A 25,226-nucleotide genomic window follows, 5' to 3' on the forward strand; every position below is an offset into this window, starting at 1 on the left:
TTGGGCGAGGGTACGGGGTGGGTAGTTTAATGGGGGGAGTTTTGTGTTATATGAGAGGGAGAAAAAGTTAAAATGCACACGAATATTGGCTGTTGTTAGTACAAATGTAAAATCCCAGATACTGTGACCGCTGGTACTATCTCACGCCGCCAGACCCCCGGGTTGTTGGCCACCAGGCTGTGTAAAAGGTGAAGTGGGGTGTACTGTACTGCCTGAGACGCGGCCGGCCCAGGGGGGTTGTAGGCCAAGAGCTGTGTTCATGGAAATTACCATCTCTGTGCAAAATAAAATAAAAAAAATAAAAAATACAACTACAATCCGTATTCAGGCACTTACCTTTGCATGGATGTGCTCACACCTGTTTCTAGATGTGGTCAGTATTCCGTCAACAGTATGTTTCTGATTACTTGAAGTCTGATTCCTAGATATGTTACTCAATTCTTGATTTAATGGTGATGGATCCAGACAGAAGGAAAACCAGCAATATGTACATTTTATTAACTAATGGGCATGTGATCGCACAGTAAGGCAGATAAACAGGATTGTTGAACTATTGGGATGGAGACTGCAGGCATGATGTGAGCTGTGGCTAAGCCCTGTAGAGTCAACAATATAGCTAATTTTAGGCATCTGAATTGTTGTTAAAACAACGGAGTCTCTTGATGCCTCTTATGTGGGGAGAGCTGCAACAATCATTTTGGCTGCCTTTTTCTAATGCGTATTCAAAAGGACACCGCATGCTAACACGATGAGCTACAGTGAAACAGTTGATAGATTACTAGAATTTTGATTCGTTTAAAGAGGGAAAGCGAAGCGTAAGGAAAATAATCTTCCTAATCAATGAATTTCCAAGGTAAATGCACTATTCAATAGGAATCCTGTGTCTTGAGAAAGAGGAGTGTTCCTTAAAATATGTGTTGGCTGGCTTTTATACAGCTTTTCTCTACTCTGTTATATGCCAAACGTCTATAATAAATTTTACTTTATGATGAACACTACGTAAGGCTTCAGTCGAATTTGAGAACTGTGATATGCGATTGTTTGAGAGACCTCCAATAGGATTATATGGATTTATAATGCACCAGGGGGGCTTGGTGCCCAAGGTGAAGTCGCTGAGCACTATTTCCTTACCTCAAACTGTGGTATAATACATATAAGAAAGAAGCAAGTTGCAATTTCCCAAAAAGGGAAAAATGTTCACAGACATCTAAATGAAGAAAACCTTATAGGGAATCGGGATGTAACAGAATTCAATAACCTTTCCATGGAAAATTAGTATAATTTAAAATACAATACAGATCAGTTGGGTGCAGTGGACCAGGACCAAAAATCACCAACAGTTGAACTAGGAAAGATCTGGGTTTGCTATAGAAGTCAAGAGTTATGAAGGACAAGGATTTCTGCTCATTCTAGTTTAAAATGTTTAATTTCAAATGGAAACCTTTCGAGATGTTAAAAATCTTCTTGGGGAATAGTCTCAATAATGTAGCCAGACTTCACATGAAATGACGATTGACTCTGTCACAGGTCTCGAGTATCCTCTATTCTCATTTGCAAAAACACAAACCTGGAAAATGTATGTTCTGAGCTTGCGTCCTCATCTAGTAAATTCAACACCTTATTCCGGTTCTCCAGAGACTGAAACTGTTCTATATTTGAGGAAAAGTTCTGTAACTTCTTCCATGATGCTCTAAAGGGCCCCAAACTTTCAGTGATAATGTCGTTGAGACAAGTCCATAAATTCAGTTTGTGTGAAGGCTTGTGGCCACTTTCAGTACGGTCCAAAGCCAAATGTTCAGTATCAGTTGGTTTACTGGTTCTCGTAGGCTGACACGGCTCTCACTGTCCTAAGTATCTTCCACTCACACACTCTTTTGTCCTTGAGTCGGGAAGATTTTGGCTTCCGGAGACTTCAGGTAAAGCTGATTGCATTCTCTCCACAATCCTTCACCTGGTAGATACAATTTCTTTCAGCATACATATTATTTCTTCCTTTCCTTGGTTCAGATGATCTCGCTCCTTCAGAGTGCTTTACAGAAGTTTTAAAGGGTTAATTCTTCTTTAATGAAAAATGTCCTAGCTGCAATAACAGAAAGTTTCAATTCTATTATGGGCTCTGAGGCGAGTATTATGCTCTCACTTTCTTCATTCTAGTCACAGCAGCTATTTCATTATAACCATAAAAATGACAGTTCCCAGGAGACTGTGTGAATTTAAAGAAAACAAACCGAAATAAACCTATAAGCATGAATGTCACCAATTTTAGCATGGTAATCCCACAGGCATGGTTTATTTCCATACTTTAGCAACTGCAAAAATGAGGATTCTCCAAGCGTCTTAACAAGTTCACAAAATAGTTATTTGTACCACAATTTAACTTGTCTCTTTTCTTAGACCTGACATCTACCCACAATTTACATTTTGGATTGCAACTAAGCAGTCATTTTACTTTACTCACTAAACAGATGGGCAAAGTTGATTGACAACTGATGACCTGTAAATATGCGATTGTAAACACTCAGACTTGGGGCCTGATTTAGATCTTGGTACAACAGTAGCCGATATCCCGTCTGGACGGAATATCAATCACCTTTGTGATGGAGTAACTCATCCGCCAAGATCTTAATTGGGCCCTTAGTTTCTTTTAACGCACATGCCTTGTGTGTCTGTTGCAAGGCCGATTTTAAGCTTGTGCTTCTGTTTTTGCCCCAGATGGTTCTCATGCCCTGGTCCATGACCTCCAGAACTTCACACTGGCACCTCATAAGGGCTTCCTGCATGGCACTGCACGTCTCATCCATGATTGGACTAAATAAGATCTCCTCACCCCCCATCCTGATGTAACTCTATTGGTCCTCTTGCTAGCCCATACCATCTACGAAACTAGCTGTATGATTTACAAAGCAATGCTCATCACCCTGCTTATTTTGTGGTATAGCTCACCATATCTACTTTCTCTTGGCACACTTGCAGCAAGCCACCATCCGACTGAACCAAACAAAACACCAGCGCACATCACATATAGTAACTTTTATCCTTTGTGCAATCAGCACACTTCAATCAGTATTCTTGCAGGAACACTCTTTTTCAATCCAAGAAAGTCACGTTGCGTAGACCATTCAGACTTTATTTCTTTTAAAATGCAATGCTCCACAGCCAACGCGCGTTTCGCCCTATGCGGGCTTCCTCAACGCTGTAAATCATACAAAACATTCTGTAACCTATATATCCTGGTCATTTCCCATTGGACATATTAGTAGCTTTACATATGTTTTATACATCACCTAATCTAAAAGTGTGCTACAAACATACAAGCTGACCACCATATCATCATGTGAATGTCATGCTTAATACAAAAATTCACCAACAACAACCTTTCTTCCAGTTATAATCGTGATGCACACAAAAGAAGATAGGACAGCCACCAGGTGACCAAGCCAAGACCTAACAATTAATTAAAACGTTGGCTCAAAGACCACACATATAGCAATGAAATTAATCCCTTCATCAATAACCACACCTGCACATGTGTGAAAAACACCATAACAAACGCTACTCAACCTGCTCACCTTGTTCACAGTGAATTGAGCACTAAAGTAATAAAAGCACAGGTTGCCAAAATTTGAAATTCTGTGGAAAAATATATATACACTTTAGCATCAATCTATCTGGTCACTAACAGCCCTCTTTGCCCACTGAAAATAAGTAACACTGACACTACACGTTCCTGAATCTTACCTTTTATATAAGATTCACCGTAGATTTCTCGCACTCAATCAAGCATGTGATAACTATGTAATCAGGTCCTCTCCGTTTTCAATAGTTGTGGAGCCATGATAAGTTCCATGTCATAAAAAAATTCCATAAAAACCCACAGTTACTTGACTCCTTAGCTCGTCAAATACGTGACCATACTATCAACAATCTATCTCCAATATGCTTACTAACTAATTTCTTGACTACGGAATACATAAAACCAGATAAAACGCAAATCTTTTGTAAAGTGGATGTCCCTTTACGATGTCTATTACACGGGCCCCACATTATTAGATATCAAGCACAGTTTAAAACATTCCATTGGCTATCGGGACTTGTTATATCCCTTTGGCCTCTTCCTTATCAAAGTAATTTGTAATCAAACTAATATTAGAACTTAACATGCACTATTTTGAGGAATTCCCAATTTCCCCACAGGACTGCAATTGGAACTCACTCCATGTCGATAGACTTAACTTGAAGGAACGTCAGTTGTACATGATATGTATTGCAGGCGTGACCGCAATTTATGCCGAATATACTAATACCCCAATAGTATGTGATAATTTCCTCGGCGATTGTATGCATTGCCCCTCTCGTTTTATTTATTTTGGAACAATGCCGTGCAATTCCACCTGACTCTGTAATTATTTAAAATAATTAAATGCAGTCCGGACCTCTTTGTCCGTGAAAGAGGTTAAATAATCATACCACAGTATATTCATCTTAAAACAAAGCTTTCCATAAAAAACAACTGTGAACATCCAACGCGCACCACGTATATTCCGAAACGTTATTGGACCTCCATAAGCCCATGTCGTTTTATTTACTTAGAACCAATGCGGTGCAATCCCACCCGACTCTGTAATTATTTAAATTGTTCAAATGCCATCCGGACATGTTTGTCCGTGAAATAGGACGATTATTCAAACTGCAGTGTATTCATCTAAATCAAAGCTTAACGTAAAAAAGTACTGTGCACTTTCAAAACTGACCGCTTATATCCCGAAACTTGTTACACCTCCATACGCGACTTCATAAAAGTTTCCGCCACCATTTCCCACTAGGTTGTTTATAACGGGCTTGCATCACAGCCCAAAAGCGTTGTTTTAAGATGAATATACTGCGTGTGATTATTTAACCTCTTTCACGGACAAAGAGGTCCGTACTGCATTTGATTATTTTAAATAATTAGAGCCAGGTGGAGTCTCTCATTCGGCGTTGATTCAGGTGGTGATAGCCTTGGTTTTATCTCACCTGGACTATGCCAACTCTATCTACCTTGGCTTACCGCTCTATCTCAGCAAGCGCCTCCAGCTAGTCCAGAACCAGGCGGCTAGATTAATCCATCAACAACCAAGATGGCATTCCGCCAAACCCCTGCTGAGGAAACTTCATTGGCTTCCTATCTCCCAACGCACTGTATTTAAGACGGCCTGCATTATTTTTAAATCCCTTCACGAACACAGCCCCAAACTCATTAAATGTCTCTTACCTAGGTACACCCCCTCCCGCACCCTTCGTTCTACGAGCCTGTAACTTCTGGTCACCCCTTCATTTAAAGTACAACGGCAGGGTGGCTGCAGGTTTGCGACTCTGGCTCCTAAACTCTGGAACTCCCTTCCTCTTGAAATCCGATCTTGTAACAGCCTCCTGAGCTTTAGGAAATTGTTAAAAACTTGGCTGTTCTCACAGGCCCATGCGCAAGTCACTCCAGGTTCAGGTACAGGCTATAGTCAGCGCCAAGAAACCAGTCGGTGAACGCGCACTACATAAGAAATTATTCACATAACAGAGAGTCTTTGAAGCCGTAGGTAGATGAGCGTCAAACACCAAAGTTGCACTCAATATTTGATGCTTTGAACTTAGTACTCAATCTTTTTTTTATATTAAGGGGACACTATTTGATGTGCACGTCACTGATAGCAAATCCACCTTCCTTTTGTATGTTGCAGCATCAGACTGAAGACTAAGAAGTAAGTGTACATGAGAAAAAACTAGACAACAGACCTTTTCCATCTATGCATTCGGAAACCGGAGCAACAATCTTGCTTCCAAAAGGACCGCCTGAATGCTGCTCCAATTTAGGTAAAATCTAAAGGCACATTTCTTTACAGAAGCCTTTATCACAACGCAGGAAGAATACAGTATTCCATTACTTTTTCTATTACTTGTTGACAGTACGCTGGTCTTTGAACCTGTACAGTATTCTGTGGTCTTTTGTAATTAGGTTTGTGCTATACCAATATTGGATCTATACTTGCGTACAGGCAACAGTGTAGAAAACTGTTTTTTTCTTCAATTGGACCTTTGTGTTACAGCTAAGTTAACAAAGAGTTAATTATACTACTTGAAACGCAAAATTGATTTTTGGTGCTGAGGAAACAGTTGGCAGCTAGTTAGCAAACTTGACTGCCCAGAGGGTAAAAAACCAGAGTGGTCAAAAAAAGCTAGAAATGGGAAAACATTGTTATTTATTTATTTAACTCCACCTTTGAGCTACCCATCGGTGTTTATATGTATTGTACAGCAAGACTGCACTGTCTACGCTATAAATTACATTCAAAATAAAGACTGTGGGGTGAACACTGCAAACCTAAATTCTAAGCACTGTGATTAAAATGTACATGCCTATATTTAGGGCAGCAGTCGTCTCTACCAATGCATAATAGTTCCAGGGAGTGTTCTCCAATGTTGGGGATTGTTAGCTGCTCAGTTGAGTTCTTGAAAGTAAAGGAAGGATTAGGTGGTAATGATGTGAACACCATTTGGTGGAAAAGTTGATTATCCTCTCAAAGAATCTGAATGTAGTGACAGAAATGTAGCCAAAATCTAGGTTGCTAAGGTATTTGAGACGCCATGCTAAATAAATAGTAAGCTGATTATCTCCTTGAACTGTAGAGGAGGTGGGTGGGTAAATAACTTCAGGGGCTAGTTTTCTTGCGTCCAGCTTAAAAATTAACATAAATGCATTCTGCTGCATAGTGAAGAACCCATGAACCGTTTAAAAAATTGATCAGATTTCAATGGGGGGTGGGACCATTTAACGCATGAAGTTTGATCAATCTTGTTCACCCATAACTAGGTTCAGTCTGAGCCAGCAATAGGTGTTATGAATGAGGAATGGGCCAGGCTTTTTAGACTGCTAAAGTCTGAGCAGTTGTCTTTTTTTATGTTGTTAATTACAGAGAGGTTCAAAATAAAATTTAGGAACACTTTGGTGGTTAGGCCATGCCACCACTTGGAAGTATGTCCTATGACCCGACTTTAGCCACATGGCATCACAAAAATGCTCATGGTTTGGTGTGCTTTAACAGAGCAGAATTTTATGAGGGCTCCTTAAACCTTACTTAGATACCAAAATAGGAAAAATCTCAAAAGAACCCACTAATAGAGGCTTCAGTCAAAAAATATTATATATGATTATGTTCCCCCTTTAATAATCAGGCAACCTGTTTGTCCACATGTCTACGGTGGCAAAAAACATAGAATTTCTGTATTTTGTGCACGTTATTTGCCTGGATATTATGATCATGTCTTCCTTTTTGCATTTCTTAAAGGATGTTTCTGAACCAAAACTAATCTGACTAGTCCTTTGCTAACCTGTGCATTTCCTTTTAGTTTGTGCCTCTAGACTATTCGGTCACTGAAGAAATCCCCATCATTACTGTTGGACCAGATAAACTTCCGCTATTTAAAAGACAATATGAAAATACCGTATTTATTGGTAAGTAGTTCTTCGAGTATTAAAATTGTAGTGATTATCTAGTACCAACTGCACACAGTGAGATTACATTTGTGTAATTGGATACTACTTATAAATGCGTTTCTGTATTTCTGTCCAATCTGATTGTTTCATCACCATAATACATTTAGACACAAGAATTAGTAACTGTCATTGTATCACTTGTGTCAATACATGTGTGCTCCTTGGGCAGGTAAGTTTAAAGTTCAACTTATAACTGTTGTTTCTGCTATGGCTTGTTCATAATTATCATAAAGCTTTTAGCTACAGGCAAAGGGCTCTTGCGGATCATACCAACAGTTTACAGTGGGCTCATGGCCCGCCCACTGCTTAGCACGGGTTGGCTTTATTTCACACTCATTAGCTTGCTTCTTGTTGATGGCCCACCTCTTTACTGCACGTTTGATTAGCAGACTAGTATCCTTCTACTGCTCTCATTTAGGGAACCGTTTTTTCCCTTTATCTTAGGCACTCCCCGATACTGCATTTGTGTTCAGGACCTCTCCCTCTTTTGCGACTTCCTTCCATACCAAATCCTCTCACCATGCCTCTCGAGCGCTTTGTGGGCTGCTTTTTGTTCCAGAAGTGCTCTTTGTTGCTTCGCCCCATTTAGTTTATTGCTTCCTAGTTATTTCCTTTTTTATGTTTTATAAATTATTCTTGATTCTTCCACTGCCTGATGCGCTCCCCTCATCTGCTCTCCATTACTTCTCTCCAACCCACTTCTTCAAAGCTACCATCCCACATGGTTACTAAAAATAAAGTAAGTATATTTTTTAGCGGGCCCAGCAGCTACTATTTGCTGCTGGGCCACTCCGCTTTTAAAACGCACTTCTGCACAGGTAGTAGCAAAATGTATATTATTATTTGCCTAGCCAAGTGGATGCTGTCATCTTGTATTGGTGAAGGAAAATAATGCCTACGACTAACAGTAGGCACGTGCATGTATGGTATGCACGTATGCTCCTACTAAATGGCGAGCTTCTTTTAGCACCACAACGTTTATGTGCTATGTATGCTTCCCTTCATAGTGCCTTATTTGTGCAACATCAGCAAAAAGTATTTTGATTTTTAACAAAGCTGTACAGCATCACCAGAAAGCATTAGAAAAGCCACTAGATCCCTTGGGTGAGATCTTTTGGCTTAGTCAATACTAGTTATATTTTTGCCCATATTGGTGCAGCCACTAGGCGACTGTATGGCAGTGACATTTTGAAAAAGAATGAGACAAGCTACATTGCAAACTCGCCACTTCTTCCCCTCTACCAAATTGTGCTGCCATTGCAATGCTGTGCATAATGGTTTAAGCATAGCTCAGTAGTTCCTACCTCCTGTTTTGGGGGACCTTTGGGCAGGAAATTGCTAATGGGTGACAGCCATGGTGGTTGAAGTAGTTTGTCTCCAATGTCCTCAGGTCCATCTTACTATGGCTCTGGCAACTGAGCAGTCTAAGGCTTCTAAGGGATGTAGTATGGGGGCAGAGACTCTGAATTCAAACGTCAGCCAACAGATATGATGATTGATGTACTGCCCAGCCCTTGTCTTAGAAAAAAAGAAGTACTTTTAATAACACAGCAGAACGAAATAACAATTTCACGAATGGAGTCAGCAACTGAGTTTTTTTTTCTTACAATGCTACAGGTAAAAACTAATGCTTAAAAGTAAGCTACTCGCCAGTGTCCTGAATCAGTGTTTGCAGTTCACACCGTGCTACATCAGCCTAGCGCAGTGTCAGTGCAATGCAGGGAAGCTTTGGCTGAGAATCTATTCATGTGCAAATTCACTACTTGGTTTTTCGTGAGCTGTTTCTCAGTTTGGCGACCTGTAGGCCAGTTCAGTCTGTTTCTTTCTACAGAGTTCAGTTTGAGTCTTGTTATGACTTTCAATCAATACATTTCTAACGCAAGACACATGGTCTCACTCTCTCGACAGTCTAGTGTGTTACCTGTCCTTGCGAAGGCAGTTTAGTGTTGCACTGGCTGCGGTGTGCCCTGTGCAGTCACACTGGCAGTGTCTCTATCAGAGGAAGCAGGGTTTGATGAGCTGTGAGAGAAGAACACAGATCTGCAGGGACACCTCCGCCATGGATGTGCGCCACTTCCTCCTGTGCCTTTCATTCTGCACATTGTGTGCTTTGAGCAAGCCAACGGACAAGAAGGAGAGGGTTCACCACGACCCTCAACTTAGTGATAAGGTACATGATGACGACCAGAACTTTGATTACGATCATGATGCTTTCTTGGGAGCTGAAGATGCCAAAACATTCGACCAGTTATCACCAGAGGAGAGCAAGGAATGGCTCGGAAAGATTGTAAGTAAAATAGATGAAGACACAGTTGGGTTGGTCAGCGTGGAGGAGCTGCGACTGGATAAAATACGCCCAAAAGCGTTGGATTTACGAGGACGTGGAGTGCCAGTGGAAGGGGCACGACCTCAATGAGGACGGCCTCGTTTCCTGGGAGGAGTATAGAAACGCCACATACTGCTACATACTCGATGATCCTGACCCTGATGACGGATGATGGTGCGGGATGAATGAAGGTTTAAAATGGCTGACCGGGATGGCTATCTGATTGCCTCAAAGGAAGAATTCACAGCCTTCTTGCACCCTGAGGAGTATGACTACATGAAGGACATTGTTGTACTGTTGATAAGGAAGCACGACCCTACCCTCAGTCACACACAAGAGACACCAAAATGGCTGAAAGGGAAATGCGGACCCAACTAAAGAAGAGCAAGAACGAACCAGGGCCTGCTGACTCGCCGAGCTATGGGGGAGATTGACTTTGGGCTCCCTCCTTTAACTTTCACCTACCCAGCCGGACTTCGGGCGAACGCGCCCGCGTCTCTCCTGACCTTACCTTCCCCCTCCCCCCTCCCTGCTCCTACTCTTTCCAGCTTCTGTCCTCTGCCCTCACATGCCCTTGCCCTTTGTCCCCACCCTGTTCTTTTGTGAACCTCTTCCCTCGCCACTTGAGACTGATCTATTTTGTCTGATGCCCGATGGAGCTACCTGGTTTAGCTATAGAGGAGATGGGCCGTGGATTCCCTCCTTGGTCGTCACCTACCCAGTCGGTCTTTAGACAGACTTCCTTTCGTCTCTATGGTTGTCTCTTCCCTTATCCTCACTTTCCCTCCTCGCCCCGCCCCACTACTTTCTCTCTCCTTTCTCTCCTCCCCTAATTGTATTGCTGATTGTTTCATATAATGTTTACTTGTTGATCTTCTTCTGGTATATTGTTGAACCACATTGTTGAACTTCCTTTTGTCTCTCCTGTCGCCTCCTCCCGCATCCTCCCTCTATTTATGTCTCTCCTTCCTTCCTCTCTCAATGTATTGAGACCGAACTATTTTGTCTGGAGGATCCAGTATGTAGGCATTGGAGTCTCAGAGACCCTCTGAGAGAGTCCACTGCGTAAATAGAGATAGGGAAGGGATACCACTTCCCCTGGGATCACAGCTTACTGGACTTTGGACGTTGCCTTGACTCTTCTACCGGTTTGTGTCCCCGTCACCCTTCCCCTACTCTCCCTATGCTGTGTCTCTCACCCTCCCCTCCTCTTTCCCGCCTTCATTATCTGTCTACTTCCCCTACTCCAACCCCCCTCCCCTGAGTCTCTCACCTTGCCTTCTTTTCCCCTTATGTATTTGTGCTTATTGTTTATCTCGACCTTACAAGTAACTATGTTGCCATGCTCTAAGAACTGTGTAACCTTTGTAACGATGTAACCTGTAACTATGATCCGATGCTCATGTAAAGCGCTCTGATACCTCCGGGTCTAGCCAGCGCTATATAAAACTTTTAAAATAAATAAATAATGATGTTGCATCATACAGTTGGTCACATACCAGAAAATAGGCAATGCTTCTCCGCTTGGGTCGGCACCAGGCACACTCATGTACACAAGTCTGCTTCATCTGGATGGTCCAAACACCAGGAACACAGCTCTCCTACTCCTGAACAGTCTCTCCTCCTGCATGGCCAGGCACACACCTTACTTTTCTGAGGAGGCAGACCAGTTTCTAGATGATTCACCAGCCACAGCTTCTCTAGCAAGTTAAGCATACTTCAGGGACAGGCCCCTCACCTCTGGGAGACTGTGTGCCATGCAGACCCCAGGCCTGGTTAACAGAAAAGCTCTTGGAGAAGTCTGCAGATCGTTTCAGGCCTTGGTAAAGAAGAGCTTGGAACTGACACCAAATACTTTTCCAGTGGGGGTTGTTCAATCAATCAATGTACTTGTAGTGCGCGCTACTTACCCGTGAGGGTCTCAAGGCGCGGCAGGGGGGGGGGGGGTGGGGGGGGGGAGTGGGGGGTGCTGCTACTGCTCGAAGAGCCAGGTCTGGAAGAGTCTTCTGAAGGCGAGTAGGTCTTGGATCTGCCGTATGTGGGTAGGAAGGGTTTTCCAGGTCTTGGCGGCGAGGTAGGAGAAGGATCTGCCGCCAGAGGTCGTTCGTTGGATGCGGGGGACAGCGGCAACGGCGAGAATGGCGGGTGGGGGTGTAGAAGCTGAGTCTGCTGTTAAGGAAGGCTGATCTGGCTTTGTGGAGTGCTTTGCGTGTGTGGATGAGGAGCTTGAAGGTGGTCCTCTTGCCGACGGAGAGCCAGTGTAGGTCTCTTAGGTGGGGGGGTGATGTGGCTGCGGCGGTGGATGTTGACTATCAGTCGGGCGGAGGCGTTTTGGATGCGTTGTAGTCGTCGTAGATGTTTGGCTGGGATTCCTGCGTAGAGTGCGTTGCCGTAGTCCAGTCTGCTGCTGACGAGGGCCTGTTTCACCATTCTTCTCGTTTCAGTCAGGATCCACTTGTAGATCCTGCAGAGCATGCGGTGTGTGTTGTAGCAGGAGGAGGAGACGGCGTTGACCTGCTTGGCCATGGAGAGGGAGGAGTCGAGGATGAATCCTAGGTTGCGTGCATGGTCGGTGGGTGTTGGTGCTGTTCCCAGTGTGGTCGGCCACCAGGAGTCGTCCCAGGCTGAGGGGGTGGGTCCGAGGATGAGTACCTCCGTTTTGTCCGAGTTCAGCTTCAGACGGTTGCCCCTCATCCAGTCGGCGACTGCTTTCATTCCCTCGTGGAGGTTGGTTTTGGCCGTGTGTGGGTCCTTGGTGAAGGAGAGGATGAGCTGGGTGTCGTCGGCGATGATGTTGATGTCGTGCTGGCGGGCCACTTGTGCGAGGGGGGCCATGTAGATGTTGAGCAGCGTCGGGCTGAGGGATGAGCCCTGGGGGATGCCGCAGATGATGTCGGTGGATTCGGATCGGAAGGGTGGGAGGCGGACGGTCTGGATTCTGCCGGAGAGGAAGGACGTGGTCCAGTCAAGGGCCTTCTCTTGGATTCCGGCTTCTAGGAGGCGTATTTTTAGAGTGCCATGGCAGACCGCGTCGAAGGCGGCCGACCGGTCCAGGAGGATGATGGTCGATGTTTCGCAGTTGTCTAGTTGGCGCCTGATGTCGTCTGTGGCGGCGATGAGGGCTGTCTCGGTGCTGTGGTTTCGTCTGAATCCGGACTGGGACGGGTCCAAGATGTTGTTGTCTTCCAGGTGGCGGGCCAATTGCCTGTTGACGATTTTCTCAATGACCTTTGCCGGGAACGGGAGCAGGGAGATGGGCCGGAAGTTCTTGAGGTCTGCCTTGGCCTTCTTGAGCAGGGCGTTGATTTCGGCGTGCTTCTAGCTTTCCGGGAATGTCGCTGTTTTGAAGGAGATGTTGATGACCTTCCGTAGTTGGGGTGCGATGGCTGCGTCTGCTTTGTTGAATACATACTGTGGGCACGGGTCTGACGGAGATCCTGAGTGGATGGAGTTCATGACCTTGTGTGTCTCATCGTCATTGACGTTGGACCAGGAGGTCAGGCGGATGGCGCTGGTGGTATTCACAGGGGAGCAGGAGTCTGGTGTAGTCAGGGCGGTTGTGGTGTTGAAGCTGTCATGGATGTCAGCGATCTTGCGGTGGAAGAAGATGGCTAGTGAGTCGCACAGTTCTTGTTAGGGCAGGATGGCATTGGCGCTGGGGTTGGAGAGTTCTTTTACGATGCTGAAGAGCTCTTTGGCCCTTTGGCTCTGTGTCCGGCGGCGAGGGCCTTGAGGGGTATGTGTCGACCACCTCCTCCGGGCTCTCGGTGTCGACATCTATGTAATCTACCTCCTGTAGGTCAGAGGGTGCCTACTCTGCGTCCGTCCTGCTGTCCTCTTCCTCCCCATAGTTGTAACTATCGTAGGGATTGTCGTACTCTTCCTGGTCGTCGACCACCTCGACGTCCTGGTCTTGTTCCTCGGCGATCTCTTCTTCCTCCTCGACCACCTCCTCTTCCTCCTCGACCACCTCCACCACCGGTGGCTTGGTCTTGTGAGGGATCGTGAAGGCTTTCATCTTAGCGTCGAAATCTTTCTTGCGCTGCATGATGTTCTCCATTTCGGCCTCGAGGCGCCTTCTCTTCTTCTCCATCTCGGCCGCGTGTTCCGCGTCGGATGGATCGGCCGTTCTTTTCGGCGGTTGGCTCGGTGCCGTGCCTTTCGGTGTCGAAGTTGTCGACGTCGAACCGGATTTTGGGTCTCTGGCCGTCCTCGTTAGTTTAGGGTCTTTCTCCCTCGGCGTCGATCGATCCTTTTCGTGGACGATTTTCGGTGTTTTCTGCTGATCAGCAGCTCTCTGCGCCGGGGACTCCTTCTCGGAGGATCCGCTGGGCCTGTGAGTAGTTGCGGACGCCGCCTTTTTTGGCGTCGGCGCTTTCGGGGTCTTGCCCTCGATTTTTCGAGACTCAGAGTCTCTCGGGTTCTTTGGGGCCGAAGAGTCTCCTACCTTATCAGAAGTCTTCGTGTAATCGGTCTCTACGACCGTGTAGCTGTCGTCTTCGGCGGCAGCGTTGTCTTCTTCCTCGGAGGACATGCCCAGCTCGTAGAGGGATGGCGTCGGGCCCTTCCCCTGCAGGGCGTCTTGTGCTACCCTCTGCCTCTCTCACACAAAGGGTCTTCGGGGCGAAGGCGGAGCAGGCGTTGCAGTCCCCGCTTTCGTGATTCACCGGTAGGCAAAGGTGCTTGTCCTTCTGCGCGTACTTGTGGTGGCAGTTACGGCAGAACTTGAACGGCGTGTTGTCCATCATCGAGCGTCCAGGGCCTCCCTGGTCGCGTGTTCGTCGACGGTCGTCGAGGATCTCGATGAAAAACGCCTTTTCCTTGCTGATTGTTCGTCGATGAAGTTCCCTGGAGTCTTCAGATGACTTCTCCTTGCGTTTTCTGTCTTTTCTTTCTTCTTTCTCCAAAAATATCTGGAGCCCAACCGGGAACGATCCAGACCCGACCGCGGAAAAAAAGAATCTGAAGATGGCGCCCAGGAGTGGGAGCTTCCGCAGGAAGCATGCCGACGTCACCGGAAATACACCCAAGGGGTGTGACGCCGACGCCCACCTGGGCTACAAAAAAAAAAAAAAGAAAAGACTACGAATCCGGACCCAACCACAAGACCGCGGAATAATGCACAGCATAGTGAATCCAGAAAGATTCACGCTGCAAAACCTCTGTTTTGACTGGGTTAACTGCATATCCCGATACCTCCCCAAAACGTTTTCAAGTGTCTCAAATGGCTACTATTGAGTCTTGAAGGTGTCCCGTAAAAATCATTAGGTCATCCGCATATAGGCTTATTTTCTTCACCTATCCACTACACGAAAATGGAATAATATCCTTGCACTCCCTTAGTTTAATGGCAAGCTGCTCTATATACGTTGAAAAGTAATGGTGAAAGGGGGCACCCCTGCCTATTGTAATCTGGGATGAAAGGGTGCCATTTACCGGGACTCGGGCAACAGGATTTTTATATAATGATTTAATTGCTAGTAAAAAATGACGGCCTGAATTAAAGCATTGAATTACTTCTTGGAGAAAAGGCCAGTTGACCCTGTCAAACGCTTTACCTGCGTCGCAGGTCATTACCGTTAGGGGCATGGCATTTACAGTGGCCATATCAATTGTGCCTATTAATTCATGTGTTAAATCGTGCAAATGCCTGCCCTTAATAAAACTCTTCTGATCATTATGAATCAATAGACCGACCGCCCTCTCTAACCTCATTGTAATTACTTGTGTGTATATTTTATAATTGAGTTGAGCAGGGAGATCGGTCTATATGACTCGCAGAGTTTTGGATCTTTGTTGGGCTTTAGTAATATAATTATTGTGGCCAGATCCCAGGATGCAGGGAGATCTTGTTTTACAATATTAAACAAATCAATCAGAATGGGGCGAGTTCCTCTTTCATAAGAGAATAGATTTCGTTGGGGGGGGGGGCATCAGGGCCAGCAGCTTAACCTTTCTTTAAGCTTTTAATAACCTTATAGATTTTGTCAATTGTGAAAGGGACCGATAATTCCTCTCCAAGTTCATCACTAAGATGCGGAAAGTTTATATCTTGTAAGAAAGCTGCAATTTGGCCCATACCTGGATTTAAATCCTCTTTGTAAAGGTCCTGACATTTTTATACAAATGCCTGTTTTATACCCCCATCTTCAGTGATTCTTGTTCCAGTTTCTTGACATTTTACTTCACTTATTATATTCCTAGCTTTGTCTGCCCTTATTTTCCACGCTGTACAAAAGGGGGTGGTGATGGACGGAGCATCTGAACCAATCAAACACTCGCACCCAGTCAAAAGATCTGGGTTTAATCCATCACCGTTCTTTAGCCCACTCTGCCACCCCAGTTCAGACATGGCTATATGCAAATCAGTGACCCTGTGCCTCCTGGGAACAGTCCAGCCCGAACTGCCAAGCCATGCCTTCCCTGGACCGGAAACAAGCTTCCGAGGACCGATTTCTGGCATTACAGCCGTCTTCAGCCCGGCTTGCTTGAATCCAGTGACAAAGTGAGCAAGGGACTCCTGTCTGAGCATACCCTGCCACACTTATGGCGAACAAAGCGGTACAAAAGGGGGTGGTGATGGACAGAGCATCTAAACCAATCAAACACTCACACCCAGTCAAAAGATCTGGGTTTAATCCATCACCGTTCTTTAGCCCACTCAGCCACCCCAGTTCAGACATGGCTATATGCAAATCAGTCTGACCCTGTGCCTCATGGGAACAGTCCAGCCCGAACTGCCAAGCCATGCTTTCCCTGGACCTGGCTTGGCAGTTCGGGCTGGACTGTTCCCATGAGGCACAGGGTCAGACTGATTTGCATATAGCCATGTCTGAACTGGGGTGGCTGAGTGGACTAAAGAATGGTGATGGATTAAACCCAGATCAGTTGACTGGGGGTGAGTGTTTGATTTGTTCAAATGCTCCGTCCATCATACCCTTTTGTATCGCTTTGTTCGCCCTGAGTGTGGCAGGGTATGCTCAGACGTGAGTCCCTTGTTCACTTGGCCACTGGATTCAAGATAGCCTGGCTGAAGAGGATTATGAATCCGAATCCGGTCCCAGGATGCTTGTTTCCGGTCCAGGGAAGACATGGCTTGGCAGTTCGGGCTGGACTGTTCCCATGAGGCACAGGGTCAGACTGATTTGCATATAGCCATATCTGAACTGGGGTGGCTGAGTGAACTAAAGAATGGTGATGGATTAAACCCAGATCAGTTGACTAGGGATGAGTGTTTGGTTTGTTCAAATGCTCCGTCCATCATCCCCTTTTGTATCGCTTATTTTCCACGCTAGCAGTTTACCGCAACCTTCCCTATACTCCTAGTTTGCAAGTTTACTTGCTTCCCATCTTTGTCTTACTTTAATCTCCAAGTAGTCGGCTAAATTGTTCTTTGCTTTTGTTAACTATGTTTCAGTAATTGGGTTTTGAAATCATTCTGAATTTCTCTGTCTGCTTAATTGCCTCTTCTAGTGCCTGGAATTCTGCCTTGTCCTTTTTCTTTTGATATGCACTGATGCCAGCTAATGTCCCTCTAAGATATGCTTTATACGCATCCCATACTTTATCTAAAGGGGCAGTGTTTAGGTTAAAAAGAAAAAATTCATTAGTAATATGTTTCAATTTTTCTAATATTGGAGTATCTGAGAGTAAGGATCGATTCAAAGTCCAACGTCTTTCATCTCGTTTGCTCCTTAACTCAATCTGTAAAGAGACTGCCGAATGGTCAGACAGATGCTCTGGGATATACACCACATTTCTAATTTGTTCGCTAATCGACGCTGATACTAAAAAGAAATCAATCCTGGACCTATGCCCATGTTTTTATTATGAAATGTATATTTCCCTGCTTCTGATCCCGCCCTAAAACCCCTTGTGTTCAGAGTGTCATCATGGTGCTATGGAAATCGAGTTGTCCAGTGTCCAGCCCATGTATTCTCTACGGCTTCACTGGCACTTAACAATATTGGGGAATATACCTAAATATTGTTGGGGCATATCTGCTCATGGAGATATGCCCCCACCTGAGAAATAGTGCACCCTGCCTTAGAGCTTGTAAGGCCTACTAGAGGGGTGACTTACCTATGCCTTGGGCAGTGCTGGTTGGCAACACACACAGGCAGTGTGCCATGTCGACTTTGACTGCACTTGGACATGCATGCTGCAACGGCAGTCTGTGTGACCTAGGTGAGGGGTCCCTAGGAGACCCTCTTCAGTCTCAGTTACTTGGGTACCAAGGTACCGTTTACTAGGGTCTTATAGGGGGTCTGAAGGGCCAATTGTGGTACAGTTCTAGGGAAGAAGCACAGGCACAGGGGCCTAGTTGGCAGGGACTCTGTGCACTACAATCGAAACCACATCATTTTCCAGGTGGGTGTCTAACCATGTCAAAAGAGGCACTCTCTTACATTCAGGAATCACTACGGACATGCCTAGAACTCAGTGCAAAGTTTCCCATGCAGTTGAGTTACCCGGGGTTGGAGTACACACTGACTTACCATGTAGGGAACACTACTGTCCCACCATGCAGTGATACTTATTATGCAGATAGTCACCTCACATGTGCATTAACACTAGCACTGTCTTGTATATGAGCATTTTGCTGTTCAGCAGTCATCAAGTTTTCATTACTGGTCAGACAGCTTTCATGTCGGACCTGGGTGGAGCTGAGGACAACATGCTCATCAGAATAATACCAGAATGCACTCCCACTCACTGCAAATGCGTGTAAGCTCGTAGTTTTGTTGAACCGACCTTTTCCAAGGTGCTTGCCTTCAGAGCACTGTCCATCAGCAGTAGGCTCTGTGTGGTTTTACAGTGCCCATGTTAGAATTGAGTTGAAAAGTAAACGTTTTGAATAGTGACAATGTTGCATCCTTTTGTAGTCTGTATAAGTTTGATCCACTGAACATTTGTTATTTGGACATCTTTTCTTTAAATTTTATCCTGCACATAAAGCATTTTTTATAATCATGGGAGAAGCCCTCACTGCAAAAATACTTGATCAGTAGCAAGTATTTTCACAGGTGGGATCATCTACCCCTAAGATGGGCATGGTTTTATTAATTTGCATTTTCACGTTCTAGTATGATCTCTAGCCTGTATACTATCTCTTTGTGTCACTCAGTTTACTGCTGGTCTATGCGTGAACCGCTTGCCTGTGTATAGGTCATTTCTGGGCCCTTAGCCCCAGTCTTCCTACCAGTAGTTGATGTCCCTCCACAGCAACCTCCAAGTGTGACTTTTTCTAGTTTATTAACCTGGTGGCGTCTAATGACCTCATCAAAGGCGATAAAGATGCTCGCCCACCTGCATCCTATGACTCCTTTCCACTTACCTTGCCTTAGACAATCATGACTACTTCTGGAAGAATAGAACTGTCACTTAAAAAAGGTTTTTTTTTTTTTTTAATTAGCACGCATGCCGGAGGATTAATTGGATCATTTGGCAATATGATTTCCTGACTCCAGAGGCCTAGAGCAAGGAGTGGCAATTGAGGCAAGTAGGAGGATAGTAGAGATGAAGGATATAGCTCGTTGGAACAAGGGCGTTTTTTGAGATGTAGCATTACAGCTTATACTGAAATTTGAAAGGTTCTTTATGGAGGGTTACGAAACCTATGCACAGCAACAATCTGCAGTCTCTGTAGATTGGAATCTGGTCTGTGAAGGGTATGACCATTGTTTCAAGCTTGTATTTGAATAGGAAAACCGGACCTTTATCTTTTGATGATCGTATTAGTACCAGAGTATCTGTCTTGGTCCAGATTGTCTTGCCTTGGATCTTCTTTGGGAGGTGTTAGTGTGTGTTTGTGTGAAGGAGTAAGTGGATTGATAAATAGATTGGGTGGTTGGTTGATGGTGATATGAATGACTGACAATCAGTCCCTCTTCCATCCAGTGATGTGGATGAGTAGGCTAGTGAGGGTGTGTGCATGTAGATGCATAAGTGGTTGTATAGGACAAATGATGTGCGTTGCATGGCTTAAATACTGCATGAATGTGCGTTCTTAATTGGTGGTAGTTTGATATTGGAAAGTGAGAGGGTGACAAAGTATGGATGGATTAGTCATTTGCATTTTTGAGTGAGTTAATCAGTGGGCGGGTAGGTGGTGGATTGCAATGTTGTGTGGCTCACTTAGTGGATAGGTAAGTGGGTTACCAGCGAACAGGTGACTGAATGATTGGGTCCATGACTACATGCGCATGTAGGAAAGAGAGGGATGAAAATGTGTATCAATTTACTTCTGCCTACAGCAGTGTATTCAAAGTACTACTGCCACAGGAACTGTGTTAAGCAGTCAAAGGGGTCACAGGGATAGAAGAGCCAATACCCCCACTATGGCAGACTGCACCCTGCATTTGAAAGCTACGTTGATTCGGTCATGCTATTTTGTATTTTTCTGAAAAACAAAATATATAACGATAAAAGCAGTGTTGCAGTGGATGTGAAGACGGGCTTTAACCCACACACACAGAAATAGGAGGCTACACAGCAAAGGTCCTAAACTGGCTAGAATACAAGGAATCTGGTTGGGGGGGGTTAGGAAATGGCATACAAGGAATCCGATGGAGGGAGCAGATTGTAACAAGATGACAAGTAGTTTTCAAATGATTGACAGACACTTCTCCAGCACCTAAAACGAATCAATGTTGCTCGGCTACCTTTGTGTATGACGTGTGCTATACTTGATGTTGCCCCTCCCATGGCATATGGGGGGATGGCGTGAACCTGAGACATATTGTTACTGCACCCACCTTTACTTTCTGGGTTTGGACTGCAGCCTGTGCTGCCTGTTAGGTGGCAGGCCGTGGAATCTTAATTATGCATCATGCCACAGGAGTCAGCCATGTTGCACTAGATTTTCCCCCTTCTTCCAACTGTCTGGGGCACCATGTCCAGGCAGTACCACCATCACAGACCCACAATAGTTTACGAAGTTAAGAACGCATTTGCAATGCAATAGATCTCGCATTTGCTAGTTTGCGAGAGTTAGAGCTATTGGTGTTGTAAATGACAATGTGCCTGTAAAAGAGAGAGACACATTTGGTCACAGACCTAATACTGCGAGGAAACAACAACTGTACAAAGCATAAATATTACAGTAGATATTATATAATAAGATCACGTTTCTGTTGTAAGAACCCACAATGTGGTGTGGAAGTGCAAAACATTTCTTTCCAAGTGTAAGCAGCTCTTTTGCCATATTTTATAGTATATATTTGCTTAGTATAGTACCCACGGTTGCTGGCTATAGCACTCATTGTGCCTTATAATTGCAACCCGTAACTTTTTGAATGAAAGAGTCTCGGCAGTGTTACGCCCCAGTTCCCAGTGGAATCTGGAGTCCGTCAGGGCTGTGTCCTGGTGCCAACGTTATTTTCGTTATACATTAATGATGTGGCCAAAATGCTAATTGATTCCAACATTGATGCCCCTATCCTTGCTGGAGGAAAAGTTCCTATTTTAATGTTTGCTGACGATTGTCTCTTAGTAGCAAAAACTCCGAGCGGGTTGCAGAAAGCCTTGGTGCTTTTTGATGATTTCTGCTCCGCCCGGGGTTTGGAAGTTAATGTAGCAAAATCCAAATTTATGACTTTTAATGCCCCAAAAACCTTTAAGGGTACTATGATTTTACCTATCTGGGCGTTTGTATCCAGCACGACTCGAAATGTAAACAACAGATTGAGCTGGCTACTCTGAAACATCGGCAACTCTCTGGTGCTCTGAGTCTGGAGCATTCCAGGTCCCTTACTAAACCAATAGCTCCCGTATTAGCGGTTTACAATGGAAAAGTGGTTACTTCCACTTTATACGGGGTAGAACTTTGGAGACCCGAGAACCTACGGGGGATGACAAGTTTGGAAAATGTATTTCTTAGGAATTTGATAAAACTACCACAGAGTACCCCCCTGAATCCCCTTCTCTATGACCTGGGCTTGTCCCCAATAGCCCTCATTGCTTCTTTGCGACCAATTTTATATTGGAGACGGCTTTGGACTACCCCAGAACTAGAGACGTATAGAAGGGGTCTATTAGATATAATTAGATGTGTTTTTTCTCATGGAATTAAGTGGTTAGTACACATCAGGGGTGTTCTGACTGATCTAGGTTTAAGAGATGTGTGGGAAGATCCAACAAACTACGACAGCAGCTTCCCCACTTTAATAATGTGATCTTAGGAGAATATTTTATTTGACCAAAATATTCATTTTCTACATTAAGTATGAAATCACTTTCCAACATGTTTGATTGAATAGGCTAGAATGTTCCTCTATGATAATCTGGGCCACGCACAGGATTTATATGAATTTTTTTCTTCATTCTTAATTCACTAGTGGGCCATGAGTAAAACTGATCACTTTTGAAAAGGACTTCCCAGGGCAGTGCTATAATGTGACGTATTAATGTCAACCCTGCCACGTGCTAAAGAAATCATTTTTTTGTATTATGAAGAGACATTATAATATTTCACAGAATGTCTGTTTTTGGATATAAACAGCAAAAATGGAAGGGTTCAATTCATGCAGGGCTCTAAGAGCCGAGCCAGACCCATGGCTGCGCTTAATTTGTTGGCTCGTCCATATGCAAGATCTACTTTTAAATGAGTGGTTTGCCAGTGTTTGTAGCAGGTCAGGATTGATAGCTCTGCCGTTTAGGCTGCATGCACGTTTTTCACACTGCCTGGCAATGTATAAAAAGGCTGTTTGACTACATGGTCATTGTCTCAGTACGGTGCACAGAGCAGTGGTGATGCTAGTAGGCAGCATTTTAAATTCTGTCAGATTGAGAAGCAACCAAGACCATGTTATTAAAAATTGGTCTTTTATCCAGAGCATACGTTTTGTGTCTAGAAAGGAAGTTGCCTCAGTAAATTAGAAAGTTGCTTTCTAGACTTAAAACGTATCTCCGGGATAAATAAATATTTTTCAGAAATACGTACCTTCTATGTCTTGAAAGCCAGTTGCGTAATTTAATTAAGTGACTTGCCTTGTAGACACAACGTACATCCCGGATAATTTACTTTAAGAAGGATTCTCAGCCAGGCAGAATTTAGAATACTTATGCGGCCAAAGGCTCCCAAAGTTCCAAATGTATTGCCTGTTGCGCGATATGCTCTCTCTGTCTTTCTCCTTAGTATCAGCACTGCTGATACTACTACAGAACGAGAGATGGAGCAAATAGCGGGAAAAGGTGAAGAGTGACTTGACAAGGACAAAGCGAAAAAGAAACAAAGGCGACTGAACGAGATAGAGGGAGGAAAAGAGGGGTAAGGGGGTACAAAGAGCTGTGAACCTAAAAATTACAAGTCAAAACCACTTACCTCTTCAGTCTTGCTGTTGTTCAGTTGGCTTTGTATTGCACTAGACTTATACACACAAACAGTGTGCGGCTCTTCTCCACGAGCTGGCAGCTCGTGAAATCCTCTCCTTGCTGGAAGCAAGCATGTGTCCTGGCCTCAGTGAGACCCTCTTCCAAAGGCTGCAACTCCTTTCCTTCCCAACTCGTCACCCTTCTGGTAAGAGGCAGCTGTAACAGCGCTGCGAGGCCTCCGGGTAGTCATGCGCTATAGAAATAGAATTTAATAATAATAATAATAAAAAGCTGACAAGCAGCCTCGAGAGTAGAGGGCTGCTTCAAAATGTAACTCTTTACCGTGCCAACACTGGGAGGCCACAAGCATTGCACACCCGGGCTGGCAGAAGGTCAGCCAGTAGGCTGTTTAATATTCACTGCTGCCAGTGACTGCCCCTAGCTCCGGTGCCGGATTAAAAGTATATCCAGATAATAGGAGTCAAGAGGGACATAAAGGACTAGGTCGCCCTCCACTCAGTCAAGCACTAATCACAAAATGACCCAGTCCTAAAGGCAAATAATTAATATAGAACTGTAAACAGTTATAGATTGTCAAATGATCGTTCTAATCATACCTCTAATTATAGAGATTATTACTCTGTTTCAGTCTATTGCCATAAATAAAAGGTAGCCCGTCTCTGATAAACAAGTAACCAGACAACACAGTACAAACATCCACTAGAAGGACAACATTTGAAAAAAGTGTGAATAGCTAGATGACACCTCACGGGCGCACCACCAATGGGACCCCTGGTTGGTACTCACCAGGATGGCCCTGTTCTCATCATCGGTGTCAAATAGCTTAACGTAAACGTGTCCAAAAACCCAAAGGAAAAAGGAAGACAGTGAATGGTGCAGTGTACGCAAAACTTATATGTGACAAGGACTAACAACGTTCAACATATAACACACAAAATACTGCGCAACAAGATACAACAACCTTTTTACTCATATTTTCTTGTTGCTTGCAGTAAACATGTAATATTAAAAGGAGGGGTACGAATACTACCTATCGATTCGTACTCAGCTCACAGCCGACATGTTTCATTGCCTTCATTCGGCGTCTTCTCAGCACCGGAGTCTCCGGTGCTGAGAAGACGCCGAATGAAGTCCCTCCACTGATGAAAATAGAAGGGAGGCAAGACCATACTTACCGTTTGGAAGTGGGTCCAGGATTTTATATAGCCATATTGGTAACGGTATGAAAGCTAAAGGTGCCTCCCAGCATTTAAAGCACAGTATCGCTGGCAGTGGCACCCTAATTTTCGTTTGCCCTGAAGAAATTGCCTGATAAAATACCTAAGGCAATGAAACATGTCGGCTGTGAGCTGAGTACGAATCGATAGGTAGTATTCGTACCCCTCCTTTTAATATTACATGTTTACTGCAAGCAACAAGAAAATATGAGTAAAAAGGTTGTTGTATCTTGTTGCGCAGTATTTTGTGTGTTATATGTTGAACGTTGTTAGTCCTTGTCACATATAAGTTTTGCGTACACTGCACCATTCACTGTCTTCCTTTTTCCTTTGGGTTTTTGGACACGTTTACATTAAGCTATTTGACACCGATGATGAGAACAGGGCCATCCTGGTGAGTACCAACCAGGGGTCCCATTGGTGGTGCGCCCGTGAGGTGTCATCTATCTATTCACACTTTTTTCAAATGTTGTCCTTCTAGTGGATGTTTGTACTGTGTTGTCTGGTTACTTGTTTATCAGAGACGGGCTACCTTTTATTTATGGCAATAGACTGAAACAGAGTAATAATCTCTATAATTAGAGGTATGATTAGAACGATCATTTGACAATCTATAACTGTTTACAGTTCTATATTAATTATTTGCCTTTAGGACTGGGTCATTTTGTGATTAGTGCCGGATTAAAAGTGCCTGACGTGCGTTTCGGAGAGTGGACTTGCATAATCTAGGTAGGTGAAGGCAGAGTGGGTTTGGTTGTTTGCGGATACTCCCTGGCTGTTCTCGGCTGTGTATTGACTCCTGCTGCTCTGAGAGATGAGAACT

At 44.4% G+C, this 25,226-nt stretch overlaps 1 protein-coding gene and 1 pseudogene across 2 annotated transcripts in view; both read left to right on the forward strand.

Annotated features, from left to right (window-relative positions):
* MRPS30 (mitochondrial ribosomal protein S30) overlaps positions 1–25,226 on the forward strand; it is a 76,279-nt gene that overhangs the window by 28,847 nt on the left and 22,206 nt on the right. For both annotated transcript variants that reach the window (XM_078675047.1, XM_078675045.1), the window contains exon 3: positions 7,378–7,483. In XM_078675047.1, coding sequence (XP_078531173.1) covers positions 7,378–7,483 — 106 coding nt within the window. The remainder of the gene's footprint in view (positions 1–7,377; positions 7,484–25,226) is intronic.
* LOC144819096 (calumenin pseudogene) lies at positions 9,555–10,229 on the forward strand (annotated as a pseudogene).

Source organism: Lissotriton helveticus, chromosome 2_1 (assembly GCF_964261635.1).
Source record: "Lissotriton helveticus chromosome 2_1, aLisHel1.1, whole genome shotgun sequence".
Lineage (NCBI taxonomy): Eukaryota > Metazoa > Chordata > Amphibia > Caudata > Salamandridae > Lissotriton > Lissotriton helveticus.